Source organism: Martes martes (assembly GCF_963455335.1).
Source record: "Martes martes genome assembly, chromosome: 9".
Lineage (NCBI taxonomy): Eukaryota > Metazoa > Chordata > Mammalia > Carnivora > Mustelidae > Martes > Martes martes.
Genome location: NC_137896.1, coordinates 88,606,184 through 88,633,718, shown reverse-complemented (window position 1 = coordinate 88,633,718; position 27,535 = coordinate 88,606,184). Strand labels below are relative to the sequence as shown.

Here is a 27,535-nt window from a genome sequence, read left to right as displayed (position 1 = left end):
AATCTTGGATTTTCTTTTCTTGATAATAGAATCCCCCCCCCATTGGTTCCTTTTTATTTATTTATTTATTTAAAAGATTTATTTATTTGACAGAGAGATAGAGAGAGCACAATTAAGCAGAGTGGCAGGCAGAGGGAGAGGGAGAAGCAGGCTTTCCACTGAGCAGAGAGCCCGATGCGGGGCTCGATCCCAGGACCCTGAGGTCATGACCTGAGCCGAAGGCAGAGGCTTTAACCCACTGAGCCACCCAGGGGCCACTTTATTTTTTTAAAGATTTTTTAATTTGTGTATTTGACAGAGAACGAGAGATCACAAGTAGGCAGAGAGGCAGGCAGAGAGAGGGGGAAGCAGGCTCCCCACTGAGCAGAGAGCCCGATGTGATGCGGGGCGATGCAGGGCGATGCGGGGCTCGATCCAGGACTCCGAGATCACCGAGCCGAGCCGAAGGCAGAGGCTTTAACCCACTGAGTCACCCAGGCGCCCCCATTGGTTCCTTTTTAATCATTAGGAATTACTCTAAGGATCGCAACATGGATCTTTGACTCATAGAGTGTAATATAAATTATTACTTTGATTACTTCCTTGACATTCCAGGTTACTTCCTTGACACTTGACACTTCCTTGACACTTAGAACACTTTGTTTTCATTTATTCTCTCCTACCTCTTAAGCTATTGCTGTCATGGATTTGATTTTACGTGTCATTTAGTGCCTATAAGACATTATCCTTATTATTGTGTAGAGTCAGCATTCATTAATGTTTACCCTTTTTGGTTGATTTTCATTTCTTCCATCATTTTGTGCTTCATTCTGAGATTACTTTGTTTTTGCATGGAGAACTCTCTAACATTTCTTTTAGTGCAAGCTTCCTAGTGACATTTTTCCTGTTTTTGCTTGTTTGTATGAAAAGTTTGTATGAAAAACATAAAAATTACCTTAATTCTTTTGAAACTGTGGTAAAACATATGCAACATAAAATTTATCATTTTAACCATTTTTCAAATGTATAGTTTAGTGGCACTCATTGTCTACACATTGTTGTACGGCCATCACCATCATCCATCTCCAGAACTTTCCTAATGTTCCCAAACTGTACACATTAAACAATGACTCCCGAGTCCTCCCTCACCCCTGCCCCTGGCAGCCACCATTCTACTTTCTGTCTCTGTGAATCTGACTATTCTGGGTACTTCCTACAAGTGGAATCATACAGTATTTGTTCTTTTGTGGCTGGTTTATTTCATACAGTATAGTGTCTTCAGGGTTCATCCATGTTGTAACATATGCCAGAATTTCTTTCCTTTTTAAGGCTGAATAATATTTTATCATATGTGTACCTCATTTTGTTTATCCAGTCATCTGTTGGTGAAGTCTTGGGTTGCTTCTTCCTTTTGGCTCTTGTAAATAATGCTACTATGAACATAGCTGTAGAAATAATTCTTTGAGTCCCAGCTTTCAGTTGTATACATACCCACAAATGGAATTGTTGGATCACATGGTAATTTCATTTTTGGTTTTTTGAGGAACTGCCAAGGTATCATTCAATTGTTGTTTGACAATTTTTTTTTTTCTGTTTAAAAGTCAGTTCTTAATATTATTGTTGTTCCTTTAATATTTTCTCCTTTCTTTTTTGTTTTCTGCAGTCTTACTATGATGTGTTTAGGTATAGTTTTCTTTGTATTCATCATGCTTGGGGTTTGTAGGGCTTGAAACAATGGAGTGATGTCTTTCATTAGTTTTGGGAAATAGTGGACTAGGGTATCTTCAGATATTGTTTCTGCCCTGTTACAGACATGTGAAACTCCTTTCATTGGGAGTCACAAATTCAGAAGAAATATCACTAAGATGTTATTTCCTTCTTTTACTCACATTTCTGCAGAAAATGTAATATAGTATCCTAGAGGCTACATGATATATGAAGATAACATTGTTTTAATGGCTGATGTGATACTGTTTATGTATTCTTATGGTTAAATTCTTTTTTCATTTTAGGGTGCCTGTGTGGCTCAGTTGGTTAAGCATCAGACTTTGGTTCAGGTCATGATCTCAGGGTCCTTGGATAGAGCTCCCAGTCGGACTCCATGCTCAGCAGAAATCTGCTTGTCTTCTCTCCCTTCCCCCACTCATGTTGTCTCTGTCTCTTTCTCTCTTTCTCAAATAAATAAAATGTGTAAAAAATTCTTTTTTAGTTTTAATTTTTTTAAAATTTCTTTTTAAAGATTTTATTTATTTATTTGACAAAGAGATCACAATTAGGCAGAGAGGCAGGCAGAGAGGGAGGAGGAAGCAGGCTCCCCGCGAAGCAGAGAGCCCGATGCGGGGCTTGATCCCAGGACCCCGGGACCACGACCTGAGCCAAAGGCAGAGGCTTTAACCCACTGAGCCACCCAGGCGCCCCTAGTTTTAATTTTTTTCCATTTTATTTTATTTTATTTCTTTTCAGTGTTCCAAAATTAATTGCTTAGGCACCACACCGAGTGCCCTCCACAATATCCACCACCAGGCTCACCCAACCCCCCACACCCCTCTCCTCCAAAACCCTTAGCTTGTTTCTCAGAGTCCATAGTCTCTCACGGTTTGCCTCCCCCAATTTTTAAAAAAAAATTTTATTTATTTATTTGACAGATAGAGAAAGCACAAGTAAGCAGAGCAGCAGGCAGAGGGAGAGAGAGAAGCATGCCCTCTTGCTGAGCAGGGAGCCCGATATGGGGCTCAGTCCCAGGGCCCTGAAATCATGACCCGAGCTGAAGGCAACTGCCTAACCAACTGAGCCACCCAGGCAGCCCAGTTTTAATTTTTTTTTTTTTAAAGATTTTTTTATTTATTCATTTGTCAGGAGAGTGAGCACAGGCAGACAGAGAGGCAGGCAGAGGCAGAGGGAGAAGCAGGCTCCCCGCTGAGCAAGGAGCCCGATGTGGGACTCGATCCCGAGACCCTGGGATCTGAGCCGAAGGCAGGGGCTTAACCAACTGAGCCACCCAGGTGTCCCCCAGTTTTAATTTTTAATGTGACAAATGTTGATGAATATGACCATATATACAAAAGTTCTTGGGGCCCTCAGTATTTTTTTAGAGTATGAAAATATCCTTAGGTGAAAAAGTTTGAGAACCTCTGGGGTGGGCCTTTTGACTGAGTGCCATATGCGTCATCTTTCTTACAGTGTTCTGTGTTTTACATCCTTTTATTTTCCTTTTCCTGCTTCAATCTGGAGATTTTCTTTCTTTTTTTCTAAGTTTTATTATTTTTTATTTTTTAAGGATTTTATTTATTTGACAGAGACATAGAGAGAGAGGGAACACAAGCTGTGGGAGTGGGAGAGGGTGAAGCAGGCCTCCTGCCAGCAGGGAGCCTGAGGCGGGGCTCCATCCCAGGACCCTGGGATCATGACCTGAGCCTAAGGCAGACGCTAATGACTGAGCCACCCAGGCGCCCCAATCTGGAGATTTTCTGTTGATTTATCTTCATTTATCCTCTCTTGCTGATAAACCACCTATGCAGTTCTTAATTTTAAAAATCATAGTTTTTCCTTCTGAATTTTTTCCCTCAATTTTTAAATAATATAGATTTTAAGGCTCTGGTGAAATTTTCTATCTTATCAATTTTGTTAATCTTTTCTTTTTTTCTTATTATTAATCATAACCATTTTAAAATCCTTTCATGATAATGTCAATATCTGGGTCATCAATAGATCTTGACTTTCAGTCATGTGATCCTCTCTTTTAGCATGCCTGGTGATTTTGGACTGAATGGGGATAAAAAATCTTTGGAGGTTCTGGATAACCTTTTCTTCTCTAAGAAGAGGTTTACTCCTCCTCCCTCTTTGTTTGTAAGGCAGATAGAGTGGCAGTGATCTTCCTAGTCCGGTCAGAGCTTGCTAAATCCAGGGTTGGGCTTTGGTAAGGCTGTGGCTATCTCTGGTTCAGTACTGCCTTGGGATATCACATCACAGAGAGCCTTGGGGTGGTGATTAGGACCCCTTCTTTCAGGTGGATAAAGATCTAATCTTTATTTCCTCCATACCTCAAAACTACCTAATGCCCTGCCCTGTGTTTTCTTGTCGTCTTAGCCTTTTGCCCCGTGTAGCTTAAGAATTCAGCAAATGTACTCAGGGAAGCGCAGAACAGTGTTGTTTTCTTCCCATTTTTCCTCTCCAGGATCTGTATCTCTTACTTAAGTCTCTAATTTATGTCACTTCAGCTCTACAGAAACTGTCGAAAACTGATTTCTGTACCTCTTAGTCATGGCCTTCTGCTCAGTTTTTTCACTGGAAACTTAGCTTCTTTACTTGTGCACAGATTTAGCAAATGCCTTGAGGGGAAAAAGTGACTAAAGAATGTTGGCTCAGCTCTTCTTAATTTTCCCCTGGTTTCCCAGCATTTTGTTCCTTTAATTTCTGATTACCTTAGTGTGTAAGAGAGGGAGAGAAATCATACGGAATGAGGTGAGTTTGATCTGATTATAGCAGAAAGTAGATGATATATAAAACTGAAAAAAAAAAGCAGCAGTATTATCATAGTTTTTACAGATATGGGCTTACCTCCAGAAAATTAAAACCAGAAACATTTAGGACCATTTAAAGTGGTTCTTTTTTTTTTTTTCCTGGAAAATTAGAATAGAAATCCGAGAAGCTTAAAGATCTTTAAGCAGGATAAACATAAGCAACAAAACTACACCAAAGCACTTCACAAAGGAATGACAACAATAGCTGAAAAGATGGGAAGGGGGAAAGTGGAGGTGTACTCAGTTAAAAAGAAAGCAGGAAAAGAGGAAACCATTATATTAATATAATTACCTATTTGACATATCTATTATCTTGCTATTTATTTTTCATTTACCTCATTTTTTGGTCCCCCTTTTCTCTTTCCTTACTTTCTTCAACTGAATGAGATTAACCAAATATATTTTAGGATTCTGGTATACTGCATTATTGGCTTATTAGGTATACCTTATTTATTTATTTATTTATTTATTTATGTGTTTGCTATAGGGATTACAATATGCATCTTTAACATCATCACAGTTGCCATGGCTTGAATATTTTGTGTCCCTTTAATATTCATATGTTAATATTCCTAACCCTCAGTGTGATGGTGTTAGGAGGTGGAGCCTTTGGGAGGTGGTTAGATCAGGAAGATGGAGCCCTCATGAATGGGATTTGGGCCCGGTAAGAAGAGACATGAGAGCTTGGTCTTTCTCTCTGCTCTCTGCAGTGTGAGGATACAATGAGAAGATGGCTGTCTGGTAAACCAGGAACCCTTACCCAGCCCTGGATTTGCCAGTGTCTTGATCTTGGGCTTAGTTTCCTGAACTGTGAGAAAGAAATGTTGTTTAAGCCATCCAGTCCATGGGTGCCTGGGTGGCTCAGTTGGTTAAGTGGCTGACTTTGGCTCCGGTCATGATTCTGGAGTCCCAGGATCAAGTTCTGTATCTGGCTCCCAGCTCATCAGGGAGTCTGCTTCTCCCTCTGACTCTCCTCCGTCTTGTGCTCTCTCCCTCTGTCTCAAATAAATAAATAAAATCTTAAAAAAAATAGCCATCCAGTCCATGATAATTTGTTATAGCAGCCTGATTTGATTAATGATATCTTGCCTATTCATGTGTAACATAAGATCCCTTCAACAGTATATTTTCAGGGGCACCTGGGTGGCTCAGTGGGTTAAAGCCTCTGCCTTCGGCTCAGGTCATTATCCCAGGGTCCTGGGATCGAGCCCTATATTGGGCTCTCTGCTTGGCAGGGAGCCTACTTCCCTTCCTCTCTCTCTGCCTGCCTCTCTGCCTGCTTGTGATCTCTGTCTGTCAAATAAATAAATAAAATCTTAAAAAAAAAACAAAAAACAGTATATTTTCATTTACCCCAATGACCTTGAGTTACTGCTAACATATATTTTACTTCTATATATGTTACAAATTCTACAATTCATTGCTAATTATTTTTGGTTTAAATATTGTTATAGTTAAAGAAAGTTAAAAATGATTAAAATTTTTATTATTGTGCTCTTTATTCCTTTGTGTGGATCCATATTTTGACCTGATTTCATTTTCTTTTTGCTTCAAGAGCTTCCTTTAATATTTCTTATAGTGCCAGTCTGCTGGGAACATATTCTTTCAGATTTTATATGTCTGAGAAAAAAATCTTTATTTGTCCTTAGATTTTGAAGAATATGTTTGCTGCATACAGAAGTCAAGGTCTACAGTATCACCTTTGGCAGTTTAAGAATATCTTTCCACTATCTGCTTGCTTACATAATTTGTATGACAAGTCTGCAGTAATTTTATTTTGTTTCTTTGTGTGTAATGTGCCCTGTTTTCCTCCTCTGTTTGCTCTTAAGCCTTCTTTTCCCTACTTTATTACTGATTTTCAGCAACTCCAAGAATCTTTTTCTGACTAGTTTATTTTGACACTGAACATTATTTTACATTACTATAATGTGAAGTCTACAGATTTAAGTGTACAGATTTAACCATTACATTAATTTCTGTACAGGTTTATAATTGCTTTTGTGTTTCCTTCTGTCTTTCCTTACTAATTACAGTATGAGTTCCCTCAAAGGTAAACATTCTTGTCTTTTTCTTTTTAGTAAATTCTCAGTAAATATTTATTAAATGAACCTATGATGGAAAAATGTCTAACCTACATAATGTAGCATTGGTTTCTATTTAACTTGCGGTGGTAATTTTATTCTATTATTTAATAGTCAAGTTTCTCCTGCCCTTTAAAAGTTTATTTCTTTCAGTTTAGTGTTTCTTGAACATTGAAAAAAATTGTCCCCATTTTCCCTTATGAAATAAATAATGAAGTTACTCTGTAGATTGGAGATGTAGAATGTAATAGCGATGTTCATAACTTTGGGGGAGTAAGCCAAACGTAACTCTGTATTGGTGAGCAGTCTTTGTTTTTTTTTAGTGATGTTGGGGCCATATTGGATTCTTATTTTGTTGACTTCAGAGTTAACCTGTATAGGATAGCAGATTCTTTAAGAAATTATAAGATCCAGACCAGATTGATTGGTAACAGATAATTGATAATAGATGAATGGTGAAAATATGCACTAAACCTCAGGCAGATGGCTAACAAATTTTAATTTGTTAGGCAATTTACTTTCCCCACAGTTACTCATTATAATTCCTTAATTCCTTTTATTGAACCAATCTTGTAGTTTTAGTAACATCTCTTTTCAGAAACATGTTTCTTAACACGTTAAGCTAGTCTTTCCCCAACCTTTATTTTATGCTTAGAGTTTTGGTATCACTCATTCTGTTAAATTTTAATTTGATTGTTTTAGGGCCATTTTCCCAAATGAATCTACATAGATGAAGGTTGTTTCAGATTTTATTTTTATCTTTCAGGGTATTAAAAATCGTTGTAATATCATTTATGTAGTTGGACATATATTTGATTTCATGGTTTAGGTATAAAGTGTAATTATTAACTGGAATAGACACTGAGATGACTTAGTGTAGAGACAATTAATGACAAGTGAGCTCTTAATCAAAGACCATGACCATCACCAAACTAACCCTGTTTTGGAACGCAGAAGGCCATATGGCAAGACTAATTGTGATATGCCAGGGCATTGTTTTGGAAGTCTGAACCAGATCATTGATTCTGGATGCTAACATTTGGAAATGATTTCTTGATAGAGAATATGTGACCTTGGAATTATGAATTCTCTTAGAATTTCTTTTCGAGGGAAGATGCATATGAGAGGGAGGGTAAACAAAATATTTTGTTTATAATTTGCTGTAAAGATGATTTATTACAGTTTAATATTAAACAGCTCAGAGGGCCTAAAATTTATCTCACTTGGTGTTCTAATTGGTGTTTCTCTCTGACACATGGTGTGAATCAACTGTCCTTCCAACTTGAAAGAGCAGAGAGCTCTCTGACGCAACTCCTTTGTTCTGGGGAATTGTTTCCACTGTGCCTTCAAAAGGGAGGGACATTAAAAGCTTTGGCTCATGACAAGTGTTCTCCAAGTTGGACGCAGTTGGGGGGCTGAATGTTGGCTAAAGGAAGTGGTGTTGGGGACTTCTTCTATAACCTGAACTTTTTTTTTTAAGACCGAACATTAACTTTTTCAAGCTTTCTACCTGACTCTCTGTGATTAATGGTCTCTTGTTCCCCCTTAACATGGAACCAGATAATCTCACAGTTTTATATGTTGGTGTTTTTTAGGGCTCTCCTGTCTTAGCTCTTAGAGTTGCTTCAGTTTCTGCCCTTCTCTGTAGCAGAGTTTTCTTTTGTGAAAATATTTAGGTACCCATATAACAAAGGGAAACGTGGAAATGGAAGGTGGAATGACAAAATCATTATCTCGAAAGATCTCAGAAGACTGGAAAAGTAGACTATAATTGTAATAGGCAGTAAGTTGTAGGTTTAGGATATCAACCGAGTGAGAATAGCAATATATACAAGTAAATTGAAAGATTTTATGTGACTTTGAGCTCAATATGTGGCATGATATAACTGCCCAAACTGTTAAAGCGTTGTTAGACTATTTTAATAGAAGGTGAGTAAAAAAGTTAAAGAAGAGGTGTCTTTTCTTTTTTCTTAGCTTGACCATGCTTGATTTTAAAATTGCTCATATTTATAGCATGCTTTCTGTGTGCCAGTCATTGTTTTGAATGCTTTACTTCTATTATGCCATTTAATCTTCACACAACTGTGTGAAGTGGGTTGCTATTATTATTTGCATTTTACAGATGTGAAAACTTAAATATAGAGTTTAATAACTTGCCCAAGGTCACACAATTAATAGGTAGCAGAACCAAACTTGAATCCAGGAAGTCTTGGCTTTGAAGCCTGTGCTCTTGACCATTGTCCCATACTGCCTGTTTTATTATACTTTAAGAAGAATGTTGACTACTGGAATGTGTCCAGAGGGTAAAAACCTGAATTGAAAGGCTGTTTATATGTGGAATAGTTGAATAATTTGAGATTGTTTAGTCTGGAGAAGGGAAGGGAGGGATCAAGGACTTCTTCTCAGTGGTCCTTTGAGGGCAGAAATAAGGTAGATGGTGAAAATTATAGGAAGGCAGATTTTATTTTTGAATAAGAACTTTGCAACAGCCATTGAAATGGGAACAGTTGCCTCATAATGAATTTTACCACAGATGTTTCAGCAAAAACTGGAGAAGTATGTAATTAAGATATCTAGAAAAAAATTGAACTCGTGTCTGTGAATTTGTGTTGGATCATCTCTGAAATTCCCTTTTTCTGAATTATTTTAAAGATCTTTAAAATGGGGTAGACTGTAATGTCCTTAAACACATTCTTCTATGAAAAAAGCACACAGCATTGATCTCTAATGGAAACTTAGTAATAGATCAGAGGTTCCGTAATAACCATTGAGGCTCCCCTATTCCCCTCCCATTTGAAGGCTCATGAAAGAACATTAATTGGCTGGCCTCATGGTTGAAATAGAAGGGCTCTAGGAAACTGCTACATCAATTTTCTTTCTTTCTTTTTTTTAAAGATTTTATTTATTTATTTGACAGAGAGAGAGGGGGGCAGTGGAAGGGAGAGAATAGCAGAGGGAGAGGCAGATTCCCTGCTGAGCAAGAAGCCTGATGTGGGACTTGATCCTAGGACCCCGGGATCCATGACCTGAGCCGAAGGCAGACACTTAACTGACGGAGCTACCCAGGAGCTCCATACATCAATTTTCAAATTGAGAATTTCAGGGGATCATATATAGGGATCATATATATTTATGTTTTAAATACATTTTGAGATTCTGATCAGTAAGAAGAGAAGGTTAGAATATAGAAAAGCTACTGAATTTAAAAAATTCTGACCAGTGGTGATTCCTTCTTAGGTTTGTAGGGGATAGACTGTGAGAAGAAATTCTCATTTTTTTTTTTTACATGTGTTTGATTTTTGGATAATTATTAAACATTAAACCCCAGGTTACCCTGAAGTAATTGTTTTTATTTGGTTTTTATTTCAGTTAACATTTTATTGAACGTCTATCTATAATGAACTAGGTGCTATTGTAGACTTTTAAAGATACATTTCCTTTTTTTCAATGATAAAAGCAATACATGTTTATTTAAAGAAAATTTGAAGTTACAGAAAAGTAGAAAGAAAGAAGTCACAATTGCATTATCCACACGTTGCCATTTGTATTATTTTGGTGTGTTTATGTTTCACCTCCCCCTTGCCCTCATCCTCTGTCTCATCTTCTTTTTCCCTCTCATCCTTTTCCTTTCATCTTATCCTTGATGTAATTGTGGCTGCCTGGGGAAGGTGAGTGTTTCTGTGTATGGGCAGTGTCAGAAAGTTTGCTTATTGTGTGAAATGACAGTAAGGCTTACTCCAGTAGGGTTATCTTTGAGAATAAGTGAATTAGTTATACAGAATGTTCAACAGAGAGCTTGGATATATCTTTAAAATGCTTACTTTTACTATTATAATTTTGAGCTGGATTTATCCTTTTAATGTATGTGTGATATTGGTATAGTAAGATTTTCTAGATTCCATTGCTGGGTGGTTGAATGATTGGCCCCAAATTTCCTTGCTTTTCTTCTGAGTTTGTACTATAAGTAACTTTCCCCTGATGTTCTTGAGCCATCATTACAAATTCAGACATACACCTCAGACATATTTCAGAACCATGATCAGGTATAAATTGTCTTAGCCACCCTACATGATATGTGTTGGGATTTTTCTGTATACCCCTATGATAATCGTTTAATAGAACACTCAATCCAGGTTGAAATGATGAAAAATGGCTAAATAACAGGACATTTAGCATTGTCCTTTGTTCAGGTCCCCATGACTGTACATTACAGTGTCTAGTCTTGGTGTGAGACCGAGGTTTATTATTATGATACAGAGTTTGTGACTACTTTTATGTTTTCCCAAATACAAATCTTTAACAGACTGTACCCCACTCTCCCCCTTTAAAAAAAAAAAGACTTTGCCAACAAATTTTTTCTCTCCTTTGAGAGTTCAGTTGGTAATTTGGAGCATATAACCATGATGTTTGGGAGTTATCTAACTATTTCCATTGTTGTAGTCCGATTGTCCATGGTTTAATCATCAGCAGTTAAGAAGGAAAGCAAAAAATGGCTCCAGGCTGCACAGCACCATAAAAAATTTCCACCTGGAAGCAATTTTTTCTAAAAGCCCTTAGGGATGCTGTCACCCTCCCCCTTCTGCTGGCAACAAGGGCCAGAAACACCAGTTCCCTTCAGAGTCTTGTTGCTGTTTAATCATCTTTCTCCTAGCTTCCAGAGAAGGTTAGAGGAGAGCTGGGGAAATAACAAATTATTCCCAGACACTTCTACAGTAGATTTCCTTGAACTCTCTAAGTTTCTTCTTTTCTTCCTTCTTTTCCTCTTTTACATTTTAACTGAAGGTCCAAGTTATTGCGCTGCTAGAACTTGAACTTACTTTTCGAGTAAGGATGTTTACTTTTTACTCTAGTGCTTGTCTTTGGAGAAAGTTTAAATGTTGAAACATTTTTCAGGCACTGCTTTAGACCCTTTGTCACTTCATAATGCCTTCTCCCTGGGGGTACAGGCGTTGTTCTAGGAGTAAACCCTCAAGGAACACAAGGTCCTGGAGGGAAGATAGACATGTAAATAAGTCATTATGATGTAGAGTGCTGGGTACTGAGGTACCTTCTCAAAAATATGAACAAATGGACATCTCAAAACCGAAGAGTATTGACTCAGCTTTCCATCTGCGAATGCCCTTAGTGGTGGTGCCCATTCATTTCTAGAATAACACAAGGCATTTGTTGAAGAACTTGAAGGCAAAGCAGGATGATAGTACCTCTGGTGAAATTTACCTCAAACCACACATAGTTTCATAGATTCAAAGCCAGTTTACATTGACATGGTGTCAAAATGAGGGCGAGGTGGTCAGTGTGGGTGCTGTGGCTGTTAAGTGCTGGGTGCTTCAACAGATTTTGCTTCTTCATTTTTAAAAATAGATTTTTAAGTGTTTTCCTTGATAAACTGGACTGTTACAGGCGGCAGTGGATTTTTGGAATAGTTGAAATTGGCTTCTTGTGGGAAAAGATGCCTAATGCCAGCCTATCAGTAAGTAGGAGAAAAGTAAAACCTTCAGGATGCATCTTCAAAGAATGAACTCCCAGTGCTCACTGTCAGGAGGCATTGACCCCAAAGCTTAAATTCTCTCAGGTTTTACCAAAAGTTTCTTAGGTTCTACTTAGTTGGTAAGGAAGGAAGCTTCTATACCAGGTCATGGGAGTTGTAGTAAGTAGGGAGGTTTTACAGAAGTGAATTTTGAGCGAGTCTTGAAGGATGCTTGCCAGCTAAAGTGATAGCAAGAAGATTGTGGGTAGAGAGAGTACTGAGTATACTCAGGGAACTTCAAGTGGAGTTGTAGAGAGAATGCGGAGAGTGTTCAGAGAAGTCTGCACATGGAGAGGGCCTGTGTATTATGCTGGGGACTTTTTTTTTTTTATGTAATTTTTTTCTATATTTTATTTATTTATTTGACAGAGAGATCACAAGTAGGCAGAGGGGTGGGCAGAGAGAGGAGGAAGGAAAGCAGGCTCCCTGCTGAGCAGAGAGCCCAATGCGGGGTTTGATCCCAGGACCCTGGGATCATGACCCGAGCCGAAGGCAGAGGCTTTAATCCACTGAGCCACCCAGGTGCCCCTATGCTGGGGACTTTGACTTGATCCTGAGGCAGGACTTAATTCTAAAAGGGGGAGTGTGTGTGTGTTTCATGATCATATTTCATTTTATTTTTTATTGTATTTTACTCTTTTAGATGTGGGGAGGGGCAGAGGGAGAGAGAATCTTAATCATGCTCCACGCCCAGCACAGAGCCTGACGTGGGGCTTGATCTCACAAGCCTGAGATTATGACCTGAGTGTCTGATGCTTAACCAACTGAGCCACCCCATGATCATACTTCATTAAAGAAGATTACTGTGAAAGAAGTATCAAACAAGGATTGTTAGGGAAATATGGAGGGGGATGAAACAGGTATCAAGAGAGATAAGGCATGAGCCAGAGCAGTGGTAGGGGAGGATAGGGAGGAAGAACAGCATGGAAGAGAGGTTGTGGAATCAGAATTAGTTGGTCTTGGTGATTGATGAGCTGGAGAGAGGTGTGAGGTGGAGTGAGGAGTCAAGGTTAACTTACATATTTCTAACTTGGGTGACTGGATGGGTGGGTGTTGGTACTTTCAACTGAGGTGGTGAATATAGGAGGGAATTGGAGGTTTGGGTGGCAGGCTAATGATTTCAGCTTTTGACATGCACAGTTTTGAAATGTTTTTGAGAATGAATGGTGGTTGGATATTTGGGCTTATAGGATTTGACAGGATATGCCCTGGCATTACTGATTTGGGAGCCAAAGATGTTTATTTAATAGTAAAAATTGAAGTATTTGTGACACTTCTGAGCGTGTATACATGAGAGTAAGAGGAGATGAAGGCCAAACAGGCATTGAGAGCCAGAAGGAAGGAGAATTGGTGGAGACCGAGAAGGGGAATGTCATGGAAGCCCTGGGAGTAGATACTTCAGGAGAGGATATGGTCAGTGGTGGCGTATACAAAAGAGGGGTCAAGTAAATGATGAGCTGAAGAGTGAATATTTGATTTGACAGTTAGGCTTTTATTTTTTAATTAATGTATTTTTTAAAGATTTTAGTTATGTATTTGAGAGAGAGAGAGCTTGAGCGCACAAGCAGGAGGGAGGGGCAGTGGGAGAGGGAGAAGCAGACTCCCTGTTGAGCAGGGAGTGTGATGTGGGGCTTGATCCTAGGACTCCGAGATCATGACCCAAGCCAAAGGCAGATGCTTAACTGACTGAGCCACCCAGGTGCCCCTAGGCTTTTACTAATCTTAGCGGGAATAGGTTCATTGGGGTGACATGGGGAAGAAACAGGTTACGCTGTGTTGAAGAGCCGGTCCAATCTGAGGAAGTGGAGGCAGTGGGTATAGACTGCTCTTTTAAGAATTGTAGCTGTGGGGATGCCTGGGTGGCTCAGTGGGTTAAGCTGCTGCCTGCGGCTCAGGTCATGATCCTGGGGTCCTGGGAGTCCAACATCGGGCTCCTTGCTCAGCGGGGAGCCTGCTTCTCTCTCCGCCTCTGCCTGCTTGTGTGCTCTCTCTCTCTCACTTCCTCTCTGACAAATAAATAAATAAATAAAATCTTTTAAAAGAAAAAAAAGAAAAAAAAAAAGCATTGTAGCTGTGAAAGGAGAAAGAGAGTAAGAGAAAGGATGCCAGAAGGGAAATGATCAGAACAGAGATTTTAATTTAACAGTATTTATTTATTTATTTATTTATTTATTTATTTAAGATAGAGAGAGGAAGAGAGGGAGAGCAAGAGCATGTGTGCAAGCAGGGGGAGGAGCAGAAGGAGAGAGAAACTAAAGCAGACTGTCCACTGAACATGGAGCCCATCTTGGGGCTGGATCCCATAACCCTGAGATCAGACCTGAGCTAAAACCAAGAGTGGGTGCTCAACCGACTGTGCCGCCCAGGCACCCCTAAAATAAATTCTTAATTTGAGATCTCTCAGACCACAACGGTAGTATTAATAGTGTGAGTTTGGGCTTCCCTTCTTTGAAAAGGCCATCTTGTGGCTTCATATTATCACGAGAGATTTCCCCCTTTCCCTACCCAAGGTCAAGTCCCAGACAGGTAGGTTTCTTTTCATCCTCCCTTTATGAAACTACTGATTCCTTTAATTCTTATGGGGAAGAGTTTTTCTACCTTTCTTTCATTAAGGGTATAGCCTGTGGGTATCTTGGCTTTTTTCATTTGGAGGCCTTTGATTGGGCTTTTCACCTTTTGTGGGTTTCTTTTTCTATATATGGCTATCAAATAGAAGCATTAGGTTATAGGAGATTGGTAGAATCTGGATTCCTGTTCCAGTTTTGCTTTAGCCTCTGGAAATTTTCCTTGTTTTATCTTTTCCTTAGCCATGCACTAAAAAAGATTTAGAAACTTAATCCCAGCAGTTTTGGGGGTTTAGGAGTAGAAAGTTTTTTCATGGAATATCCAGTCTTTCATATTGTTCGTGGAACTTGATCTTATTTTCCCTACTTTGTTCTCTATTCCTTTTTAGGATGGAAACTATTCTGATACTGTTTATCCACCCTTCTTCAGGGTCTTAAATTGCTTATAGATTTATAGAGCTTTAAATTGTGGTCAGTTTGGCTGTGGGGTGTCAGTGAACAAGCCCCAGTACGTGAAATTGGACCAGGAATTGAATGTGATGTTGGAAAGTCTGCTTCTTTCTCAGAAAATCAGAAAGGTGTGTGTGTATGTGTGTGTGTGTTTTGTGCATATGGGTGTATATCACACACATATATATCGCATACACACTCTGTAATGTGCATACACGTGTACATGTATATTATACACAACATACACATCTACAAATGACATCTGTAACATTATTTACAGTTTGATTTAGTGATTTTGGGAAAGTTGGTTGGTCTGCTTTGTTAGGCCTACTTTAAATCTATATGCCTAAAGAGCCTGGGACTATTTCGGTGTTTCCAACACCCTGCTTCTATTTGGTTTGTTCCTCTGTATTAATAGCTTTATGATCTCTGTCATTGGACCCATAATATTAAGTGTGGAATTTCTTCAGTTAATACATGTCTTCAGTTACTTAGGGTGATTAATTGTTCTAATAGTGTGACATTATCATGATGTAGCTGTTATGGTCTCTGTATCTTTAATTTGGAGTTTCCTTGCTTTCATTAGTTTATTTTGTTTGTTTGTTTGTTTATTTCTTTTTTAAAGATTTTATTTATTTATTTGACAGAGAGAAAGATCACAAGTAGGCAGAGAGGCCGGCAGAGAGAGAGGGAGGAAGCAGGCTCCCTGCTGAGCAGAGAGCCCAATGCGGGACTTGATCCCAGGACCCTGGGATCATGACCTGAGCCGAAGGCAGAGGCTTAACCCTCTGAGCCACCAGGCGCCCTCATTAGTTAATTTTCTAAGACTGTTGTTGATTTGACTGATGCTTTGTGACAAGTCCCCCTTCTCCACTTTCCTGTGCTGCTTAGACAATACCTGGTTTTTAGTAGGCTCTTGGGCTAGGTGCCAGTTGAAACTTCTCCACCCTGTTTTTATCCCTCTGAAAATAGCCATCATAGAAGTGTGGGGTTCCCTTTCTGCCTTGAGGGAGATCTCCATCACAACATACTTTTGGTTGCATGGGTTATTTTGGTGAAGCCAGTTGTAAGCCTTGGTATTGGCAGGATGAAAGAAGGATTTGAATGTATTTGAGCTCCTGTGGCAGCACAGGAACACTGGGGTATGGTCTTCAGCTTAGATCTCCTTAACTTGCATATGTTTCCGCTGTCCTTGATGATGATGATATACAGCGACCTACTTTCACCTTTATGGACTCTGAGCATCCAAACTACCATAGTAAGGCCTGAATTAAAGTGATAGATAAACTGAAGTAAGAAGAGGAAGGGATCTTAAACTCTGCTTGACCTGCTGCAGTTTCTCTTTCAACATCATGCTCAAATCTGTTTTTCCACTTTATTTTTAACTTTTGGAATAAACAGAAATACTAATGATGCTTTTATGGAACTTAATGAGAAGAAAATGTTTCAGGACTAAAACCATGACAGAAGTTAAGAAAAATATATATGAAAATGAAAAGACCAGAATAAACTCTGGAATTTTTTCTTGGATTAATCAAAAACAAAAAGAAAAAATGTTCATTCTTTGTGTCATGAAGTTCTCCTTGGTTCTAAAAACATCTCAACAGCTAAATGTTGTTGGAGGTGATATGCTTTGCATCTGTCTTTGAGACAATCAGAAACCCACATCTACCTTTCCTTCTCTTTCCCCATCTTCATCATACATGAAGGATCTCCTCTGTGCCAGGCTCCGTGCTAGGAGCTGGAGATAAAATGGGCAAGACACAGTCTCTGCCCATAAGGATATTAATGTTCTAGTGAGGAGAAATTGACAAGTGAGTGGGCAATCAAAATATAGTTTCTTGGGATGCCTGGGTGGCTCAGTCGGTTAAACATCTGCCTTTGGCTCAGGTCATGATCCCAGGGTCCTGGGATCGAGTCCCACATTGGGCTCCTTGGTCAGTGGTGAGTCTGCTTCTCCCTCTGCCTGCCACTCACCTGCTTGTGCTCTCTCTCTCTCTCTCTTATTATGACAAATAAATAATCTAGAAAACAACAACAACAACAGCAACAACAGAATAGTTTCTTTGTGAATTCTGTGATGGTGTTAAAACCAAAAGAGAAACACATAACAGAGTCTATGTAGCTAGTGTAGTTTTCCTAGAAAAAGTAAAGTGCAAACTGAGATTTGAAGAATGAATGGGAGTTAACTCTTGGAAGAAAATGGGGAGGAGCAGTCTAGCAGTCTAACAGTCCTGGGAACAGTATTCCTTAGCACTGTGTAGACTTTGATTTGCTGTTGGCTTTTATCTGATTTGTCTGCTGCCTTTGAAGACTGAACAACACTGTGCTTTTAGGATACTTTCCAAGTAGCAGAATATTGAGGGAAAGTGGAAATAGGAAACTTCCTAAAAATTGGAAATTTCCCTTAAAATAGGAAATTTATTAACTCACATACTATGGAACTGCTTCAGCATTGGTTCATCATCAAGGACCCACGTGTTTTCCATCTTTCCCCCTTGTCACCCTCAGATTGTGGGCAGTATCTCCTCTCACCTTGGGATGGTTGCTGCCTCCCCAAGCATTGTATAGGAAAGTGTGAAGTAGGAAAACAGTTTCTTTTCCATCGTCCTTCAGGAAAGAAAACCTTTTCTTGGATCTTCACTTCAAGGCTTCTCCTTACTTTGCATGGGTGAAAGTTGTGTCACCTGTTAGCTGGTCACTGGCATGGGGGGTGGAATAACCATGATTGGATAGGCAACTGACTCATCCTGAAGTAGAAGTGTGTGTGTGTGTGTGTGTGTGTGTGTGTGTGTGTGTCTTTTTTTTTTTTTTTTTAAACCACTTAAGCTTCATGTCTGATATTAGCTTTTCCTAATTGTGTTTTCTTCGGGAGTCAGGTCCAGATGTATTAGTAAAAGCAATGTAATTTTGACTATGGCATTTTAACTTTCTTTGGCCTCAGTTTCCTCCATTTTACAACGAGAGCTTTGTTTTCCATCTCCAAGACCTCTTCCAACTCTAACATCTTAGGGACTTTTTTTGCTTTCTTTGCTAGAAAAGGAGACTGATCGATGTATCACAGAGGACACTTTCTAGGTGTATGAATTTGTCAAGTTGCTTCATCTTCTTGGGTTTCAGGTTCCTTGTTTATAAAATGGGAATATTGTCTAATTTATAAGGTTCATAGGATTTAAATGAGATAACATATGCTCATAACATTATTTTTCTCTTTGGACAAAGAGATTTGAGCTGATGTAGGCTGTAGCAAATGATATAGTCCTGTAATTATTCATTACCGGGGAATGATAAATAGTTGTTGAATAGAATTCCTGAAGTACCATTTTAGAAGTTGAAATCTCTCTTTTAAAATGCCCATGCAGTCTAGGTGGGATGTGTGAAAGTATGCATCAGAGAACCACTAGAGTAAAACATGTTGCTTTTTGTAGAAGCCTCTGTGTGTGTGTGCGTGCGCATGTTTTTGTGTGGTTGTTTTTGTTTTTCTGTGTTTTGTGTGTGTGTGAAATTAGACTCTACAAGGAAGCATTTATGTGATTGACTCAAAATTTAGGCTATAAAAACTTGTTCATTCTCAAGCATTTCTTCTTGTTTACCTTTTACCAGGTACTAGACTATTCTTTGGATTATGACAAATAATGAAACCAGTGGTACAGTTTGTTTATTTCATAGGCAGTCTTATTTACCTGTGGCAAAGATATGTCGAAAGCATAGAATTTTTCTCTAAATCCTGCTCTATGTTAGGAGGGGTGCCTGGGTGGCTTAGTCAGTTAAGCGTCTGACTCTTGATATTGGTTCAGGTTATGATCTCAGGGTTGTGGGATCCAGCCCTATATCAGGTTCCTTGCCCAGCATGGAGTCTACTTGTCCCTCTCCCTCTGTCCCCACTCCCCTACTGGTGTGTGCACTCTCTCTCTCAAATAAATAAAATAAAAAAAAATCCTGCCTTATATTACATATGGAAGATTAATTATTAGGGTGCTTTATATAAACTATCATTTAATAACTACTTATAAGTTTTTGGTCAGGAGATATTACAGAATATAAGTTTTAGATCTTTAAGCAGTTCCTCTTGGCCACATCAAGTTGGAGTTTCAAGGGATGTTAGAAATGGGTCATCACTAGATGGCAGTCTTTCTCTAGTTTAAGTCGTTTATTCCAGGTTGGGGGGGGGTGGGGAAGCTAGTCTTTGTTCAAGTGCAATATTGACAACGAATCTTAGGTTAACTTCTGTAGGTCTATAACCTTTCCGGAATTTAAAATAAAGAATTTTATTTTTAATGTTTTCTATCTAAAAGATATGTTGGTTAGCACTAAGGGTGAGATACACTTGAAATGCTGGTAGAAATTGGGCTGTTAAATAGTGATCTATAACTGCCTTTTCCTATGCTGGGCAATTTGAAACAAAACTTTTAAATCAGTGATTTTTTTTTAACTTCTTTGATAACCAGATGGAAACTATGGATCAGTTTCCCATACAATTACATATATGTACTTCTCCCTGTATATACATTAAATCTGGAAATTGTGGATTTCTTGATCTGTAACCCTGAAACACACATTTATTACATATAGTCCCAACACCCTTGTTTTAAATATGTGGGTTTTACATTTATTCTAACTTTTTAAACACTCAGGATCCTCAAAGGATTTGCTAAAACCCTTTGATGTTATTCAACATTATTATAATTAAAGAGAATAGTAGAATCCTAAAGGCCCTAAGATAGGAGAAATAGTTAAGGGCTAGTGATAAGGATGTAGAGAATTCACTAAGATGTTTTGAACTACTACCTGTTAACACTTCTCTGAAAAATGTATGATTTTATAGTTTATTGACTTAAGTTGAAAGTGGAAATTAATTGTAGACACTTAGAGGTGGGTTGATACTTAAGAGAGTTTGTAACTGATTGCTTCCTATTTTCTAAATGGGAAAGCTGAGGGTCAGAGAGATTAACTGAGTTGCTCAAAGATTCATAGCTGGTTAGTTGCATTGCTAAAACCAAGGCTATATAGCTAGGCAGCTAAAATCCACCTTTCCTTTCTTTGATTTATATTTTTTTAAATAGGAAGTTCAAGGAACTAGGTTGCTAGGGAGGTATTATTAACATGTTACAAATTTCTTAATTTGGAGATTTTCTTCTCTTTGAGTTATCTTTTATGATATTAATATAGATCTTTGGAAAGGAGAAATGAAGAGAAGTTCTACGTAGTAGAAGGAAGTAGGTATGCTACTTAGAAGTATGGTCAAGATATAACTGAATTTGGAACCAGAGAGTTGTCTAATATTGAATACTATCTGCTCATGTCATTTAGATTGATACATTTTAATTGGTTATTGCTTTTCTAAAAGTGGCAAAGAATATTAGTATCTTCACAGGGAAACCTTTTCCTTTTCTTTGGAAGGGGAAATTTATGCTTATTTGAGGTTAGTTGAAATGCCAGTGCTAGATTCTGCCCTCTGTCTGTATTTCAGATAGCTCCTTTAGGCAGTTAGTTATTCTATAGTGTGTCTTAATTGTCAAAGTGGGTATTATTTATGATGTATTTGAAGATCTTATTATTTCAAAAGAAGGAGAATGAATCTAGATTGCTGTGGGTTTTCTGAAGTAAGTGATCAGAATTTTTACTAGAAGCCAAATTTGTGTATGTATTATCTATAGTTACTGCTGAGTTTTGGGCAATGGAACTGATCTGCTGAGGAGAGTGTACAAGATCAGGGTCATGATCTAGTACCTGCAAATGATTCTAGCACCCCAAGGTGTTGGTAATGAACAAATGTATATTTGTTAAACAAATGTCAGATGTCAGAGAGGTTTTAGAGATAATATTAGTCACTCATTTGGTCAACAAATATTTACTCATTGTCTACCACCTGTCTGGCACTGTTGTAGAGGTACAGTGGAGAATATGGCAGACAGAATTCTTGCCCTGGAGCTTATAATCTAATTGGGATGGGTTGGGGGGAGAGATAGGCAACAAACCTGGATGATGAGAATGAGAAAGTTGTTTGAAGATATAGAGGATGAATATTACTAGCATAAGAACTGCAAAAATAAAATTCTTGAGGGAAGAAGAGGCTTGAAAAAAAAGTCATTGTAGCTAGAACATTAGAGGACAGAGGGTGGCGTGGGGTGGGAACTAGAGATAAATGAGGTTGGGGAGATATCAGAGGCTAGATTGTATAGGATCTTACAAGCTATGGTAATGGTGTGAGATTTTTACTCTTTTGGTGAAGAGAAACCATTAGAAAGATTTAAGCAGAGGGATAACATCTGAGTTATTACCTTATAAAGATCATTTTAACTGCTGTGTGGAGGGCATCTGCGTGGAGGTGGGGAGATGGGGAGGTGGAAACTTTCAGGAAACTATTACCTTGTGCCAATGATACAGATTTGGACTAGGTTTTTAGTAGAAATGGTGAGATGCAGTCCACTGTTAAGATATGTTTTGGTGGTTGAGTTGTTAGGTTTTATTAATCGTTTGGTTGGGGTATGTGATGGAAAGTGGTGGATTAGGAGTAATTCTTGCATTTGGATTTTGACTTGGCAAACTGGAGAGTGGGTGCCCTTAGTTGTGATGAGGTTGGTGAGTGGTGGAGAGATTGGGGAAGAACAGGTTTGGGAGTGGAGATACTTTGGTGATAGATGATTTTTAAATTTGAGATAGCTTTTAAAAATCCAGTTGTAATTGTTAAATAGTACCTGGATATTTGAGCGTCTAGTGATCATCAAAGTGCTCTGAATTAAAGGTGTAGATTAGGAAGTCGTTATTATATACATGGTATTTTAAAGCCATGGCATTAGATGACATTGCCTGGTAAGAGAGCATAGTTAGAAAAGATATGTTGTTTTAGGAATATTTAGAAGGGGACTAGAGGAGGAGGAGCCTAGAAAGGAGATTGAGAAGGCTTGTCTGTGAAAGGATAAAAACCACACTATTGTAGTATCACTGAATTCTAGAGAAAGATTGTTTCAAGAAGGAGGGTGTATCATATTACAGCAAATGCTGCTATTAGGTGGAGCAAGATGAATGCTAACTATCGGGAGGTGAGGAAGCGACAGAAAGTCTTGCTGGGAGGGGAGCAGGGAAATAGGATTGTTAGCTGGAGGGAAATGTGTAGGTAAGGACAGTTCTATTTAAGTCATATTTATATGCCCATGAGAATGACTTAGCAGACTGGGGGAATGTATGCTGTAGAGACTGGATAAAAGGGAATAATTGAAGGTATAAAGTTCATGAGACAACAGAAAGATTGACAGATAAGAGCTTGAAAAGCTTTTTCCATTGTTACGGGAGTTACCGAGGTAAGAAGGTTGGTTGATTTTAGTGGGAGAAGAAATCTGTTTTTCCTCTGAAATGTGTCGTCACATCAGCAGCTGAGAGTGAGGGAGGGGATTGGAGGGAGGGGATGGACATTTGAGGAAAGGACAAAGTAAGGTTCTCACACATGGTTATTGAGGTTACAAAGTGATTTTGTGGTAGTGGTGGTGGGGGGGATAGTTTTAGTCGTATTATCTAGCAATATTTATTGAAATGCCCAATGTAGATTTGTGCTTGTATAGCTAAACAGAGTCAACCCAGCACAGCTGTGTTTTTCTTCAGCAGCATCAGCTTCTTGGGTATAGTTACGGAGTGATTGGGTAGTGGCTTTATCCAAAAGTGAGTTTTTCTAGGGAAGTTTCAGAAAGAAAGTTGCAAAGGAGTTGTAATTCAGTCCTTTCATTTTATGACAATAATTCTGTGATGAGTACTGTCAAATATTTAAGTATTTTTGAATGGATAGGAAGCAAAATTTCTGTTTTCCTAAAAAAAATACTCATCTAGAATTGAGGCAATGTTAATATAATTGGATTACTCTGTGGTTAATGTACCTTCAATATGAAATCTCCAAATAAATTCCCTTCTGGGTTTGTAATTCTGTTTCTCTTTCTTAGAAGTAAATCTGGTGTAATCTTCATGCGATTTTTTTTTTTTTTTAAAGGTCTGTCTATGATGGTGAGGAACATGGACGATTCATGGAGAAGCTTGAAACTCGCATCCGCAATCATGACCGGGAAATTGAGAAAATGTGCAACTTTCATTACCAAGGCTTTGTGGATTCTATAACTGAACTGCTGAAAGTGAGAGGGGAAGCTCAGAAACTCAAAGTAAGAAGGCTCCAAGAGGCACTTGTTTCTCTGTTCTGTGCTGGGGTTTTGATTAGCATTAAAGGAGTAGGGAATACATTGCAGGTTGTATGTTTGTAGTAAAGAAACTAAGGAAGGAATTTGTACTGAAACATAGATAATTGGGATTATTTTAGCTAAAAAGAATACTCCTCTAAGTTAAATTTTATTTTGGATGACTGCATGTGGATGAGAACCAGCAACAGAATCAGTAACTGTTCATTTCAAATAGAAACCCAGTTGATTCTTCATGTCATCCATGTACTAACTTGCCAGATGAAAGCATCACTGTAGGATGACAGGGTTGTAGGGCATGACCCGGTTGTAGAAGTCTTTGCAGCAGAGCAACCAAGGCCACAGGAAAACAAATCAGTGATAGTTGTGGGATATCTTCTACCAAAGCATGGAAATTCTTTCTTGATATGACAGATTCAAATTCAGGAAGGAGACCAGCCGTATTGGTCTGGTCCCTTATCTTAGATAATTGACTTTGCTTATTGATCTTAAATTTGATAGCTTCACTAAACTCTTCTATTATTTCTAAAAAGTTTTGTGTGGACTTCTTTTGAGTTTTCTGTGTAAACACTCATGTGCTCTATAAGTAATAACAACTTTTTTCTTTCCTTCTGGTCCTTATGGCTCTAATTCCTTCCTTCCTTCCTTCCTCCCTTTCTCCCTCCCTCCTTCCCTCCCGTGTTTTACCTTCCTTACTCCTTTCCCTCCCCCCTCTTTTTCTTTTTTCTCTTACTCTTTCTTCCTTTCTTTCTCCCTCTCTCTCTCTTTCTTTCTTTTTTCTTCATCTTTTTCTTCTTCTCTTTGTCCTCCTTTCCTATTGGAATTTGGATTAAAATCCCAAAAGAATTTTCCTGGGGCATGGGGTGAACTTGATAGTGATTATAAAGTCCATAAAAAAGAATACATTGGTAAGAAAAGTAAAGAACTGATTTTATTGAGAGGGAAAGTGGGTTATTGAAAGCTACAGTGATTTAAAAGCTAATTTGGGGTGGCTCAGTTGGTCTGACTCTCGATTTTAGCTCAGGTCATCATCTTGGAGTTGTGAGATTGAGCTTTGCATTGGGCTCTGTGCTCCGAGCAGAGTCTGCTTGTGATTCTCTCTCCCTCTCCCCCTCCCCAGTCTCTAAATTAAATAAATAAACTCTTGGGGCACCTGGGTGGCTCAGTCGTTAAGCGTCTGCCTTTTGCTCAGGTCATGATCACAAGGTCCTGGGATCAAGCCCTGCATCGGGCTCCCTGCCCGGCGGGAAGCCTGCTTCTCCCTCTCCCACTCCCCCTGCTTGTGTTCCCTCTCTTGCTGTCTCTCTCTGTCTAATAAATAAATAAAATCTTAAAAAAAAAAGATTTATAAATAAATAAACTAAAAAAAAGAGCTAATTTGACTGTAAAACCTAACCTGCATGAAGCTGTCAAGCTTCTTAATATGTTTTATTTAATGTAAAATTTTGTCTTTTGCTGCACAAGTATTAATGTGTTTGATTGTGGGATCCTGTCTTACTATCCATTGGGTATTGGTGTTATGTAATATACAGTATGTGCCATATTATCTTTACAAAATCTCCAAATTTCTGAAGTTTAAAACACAGTGGATCCCAAGGTTCCACATAAGAGTTTATGGAGTTGTACAACAACTGTCCAACCTTTTTATAAGTATATTAATGGCCAGCACAATTAAATCTCTCTTTTGTATCCTCAGTTGCTCTCTTTACCCTTTCATCCCAAAGTAATGATTCTTCTGATTTGTTATTACTGTGCTTAATGCTTAACTACTTTAGTTGAAATTAAATTTAACCTGCTTTTCATTCAGTATACCAACATTAATCTCAGATGAACGAAACAGTTAAGTGTAAAATACAAAATCATCCAAGAACTAATAGGAAGTACAGATGAATGTTTGTATGATTTTGGGAGTGAGGAATACATTTCTAAACAAAATTCCTAAAGCCAGAAAGAAAAAAGTTGATAGATATGACATTAAAATGAAAGAATCTTTTCTACATATAAGGTAAAAATTAAATATAAATAATAAATAAAAACTATTTAAAGATACATTTGCCAAAATGACTAATATCCGTAACATAGAAAAAAATCTATATAGATTAAAAGGAAAAATATGAACATTCTAATAGGAAACAGAAATATACATTAATATACAGTGTACATAAGAAAAAATACAAGGGAACTCTACAATTTAGAAAATTACAGGAATGAAAGCGTAGTAAAATGCTGCCTAATAAAATGATAGAGGTGAGAAAAATGATATTTAAGATTATAGGTATAATACTAGTCAACCAGGGTATGCCTGATTGGAGTGTAGATTGTTAAAACCTTTGAAGAGAGCAATTTTATTTAGCAATACTTAAAACTCCACATTGTTTTGAAGACTTACTCTTTTTTTTTTTTTTTCAAGATTTTATTTATTTTGTTTTATGCCCACAAGGGTCAGGGAGGGGCAAACAGTGGAGGAGAGAGAGAATCTGAAGCAGACTCTGCACTGAGCACAGAGCCCAGTGTGGGGCTTGATTTCTCAACACTGAGATCATGACCCAAGCTGAAACTAAGAGGTGGCTGGCCAAGCAATACACGGTGCCCTAAGACTTACTCTGAGGCTATAGATGCATGTATAAGGATGTTCATATGATTTTTTTTAATGTATAAAGCTTTTATTTTATTTTATTCATTTTTTCCTCCCTCTGCCCTCTAATGTGTAAAACTTTAAAATGTCCCTAAAGTCATTTAATAGAAGATGAGTAAAATAGGTCATGATACATTCATTTAAAAGAATAATACACTACGGTTTATTTTAGCAGGATATCTTACATGAGAAAGTATTAGAAATGTTTGCTTAATGTGTAAAGCTGTTAAAAAGTATGAACAATTTGATTATATTTTAAATAAAAAGTGCTGAATTTGGGGGATGCTGAAATGGACAATTGGCTTCAGATGGACAAAAGTATCTGAAATGTTTGAAAACAAAGGTAGGGGGCTCCTTCCAGGAGCCGTGTATGCTGTTTGTCCTCACTCAGCCATCCCAGCTTTCCATTCTCCCCTCAAGCTGTTCTTTTCTGTGTTACTTGGAAGTATATATTCCAGACTTCTCCCTCTGCTCCCTGGGCCCCCTGTCCGTGACTGGCGACCCAAAGCCCTGTCTCTGGTTACCGAAGTAATCACGTGGTAGAGTTCCTTCTTGGCGTACTTTCACTGAACACTGCCCATAATGCTCACTAGTTGCTGGTATCCCTTGCTGGTTGGTGCTCATCTCCTCTTCCTTCCTCCAATCTGTTTCAAGTTGCAGATTCCTTCAAATTACTCAGGTTGCCCCTCAGAGAAAGCATGACAAGGAGGCTGCAGGTTCTGGGTGTTTGCTGAAGGCTCCCGCTCATCTCCTCTGAAACCCGAGGGTATTAGAGTCTAGCAGCACACCCTAGAGTGGGGGTAAGGGGGGTGGGGAGGGGGACATTCAGCCTGGGTTAGGAAGCTATGAAAATTAGGGATTCTTGAGCTGTAGAAAAGAGTTTAGAAAATGCAAATGGTTAAGTATTAACTACTGTCAGTATTGTTTTAACATAACAAGGAGAAGAAACTACACTCTCTAGGATGCCCACTATTTCTTTTGATTCATAGTATATATATTATTTCTGTCCATATTTATGTTTTCTGCATCAAGAGAAGTAGCAAGCTAGATAGGCAATATACTTTCTTTTCATTTTTATGTTAAAATACTAATGAAGTGGTAATTATCTTCTTATTAGAGGCATTGGTTAGGCTCCTATGGAGTGTTTTAGAACCATTGTTTGCACAAGGTCAAATTGGTGGGCCATAGTTAGTATTTTTAATAAAAATTGAAATGAGGTAGAACAGAACAGAATGGAAAGCAATAAAGTGTATTACACGTAGTGAGGATGAACACTTTCTTGAGAAGTTTGTTTCAGGTGTGTGTGTGTGTGTGTGTGCGCGTGCGTGCGCATGCACGCATGCCCTATACTTTTGTACTGTAAAATGTATTTCTCACAATGAGTTTGAGGCAAAAAAAAATTTAGATGTGGTGTCTTTTGTAAGGTAGATAAAGTAGACACTGATTTTGAAATTAGTAGTATTTATGGAAGGTTGAATTTTATGAGCTGTCTAGTTTAGTATTAAACAACTGATTATTCTTTTTTTTTTTCTAAGATTTTTAAAATTTGACACAGAAAGATCACAAGTAGGAAGAGAGGCTGGCAGAGAGAGAGAGAGCGGT

At 38.3% G+C, this 27,535-nt stretch overlaps 1 protein-coding gene across 2 annotated transcripts in view; it reads left to right on the top strand.

Annotated features, from left to right (window-relative positions):
• EXOC6B (exocyst complex component 6B) overlaps positions 1 to 27,535 on the top strand; it is a 619,674-nt gene that overhangs the window by 61,055 nt on the left and 531,084 nt on the right. For both annotated transcript variants that reach the window (XM_080813943.1, XM_080813942.1), the window contains exon 2: positions 23,100 to 23,265. In XM_080813943.1, the coding sequence (XP_080670069.1) occupies positions 23,100 to 23,265 (166 nt within the window). The remainder of the gene's footprint in view (positions 1 to 23,099; positions 23,266 to 27,535) is intronic.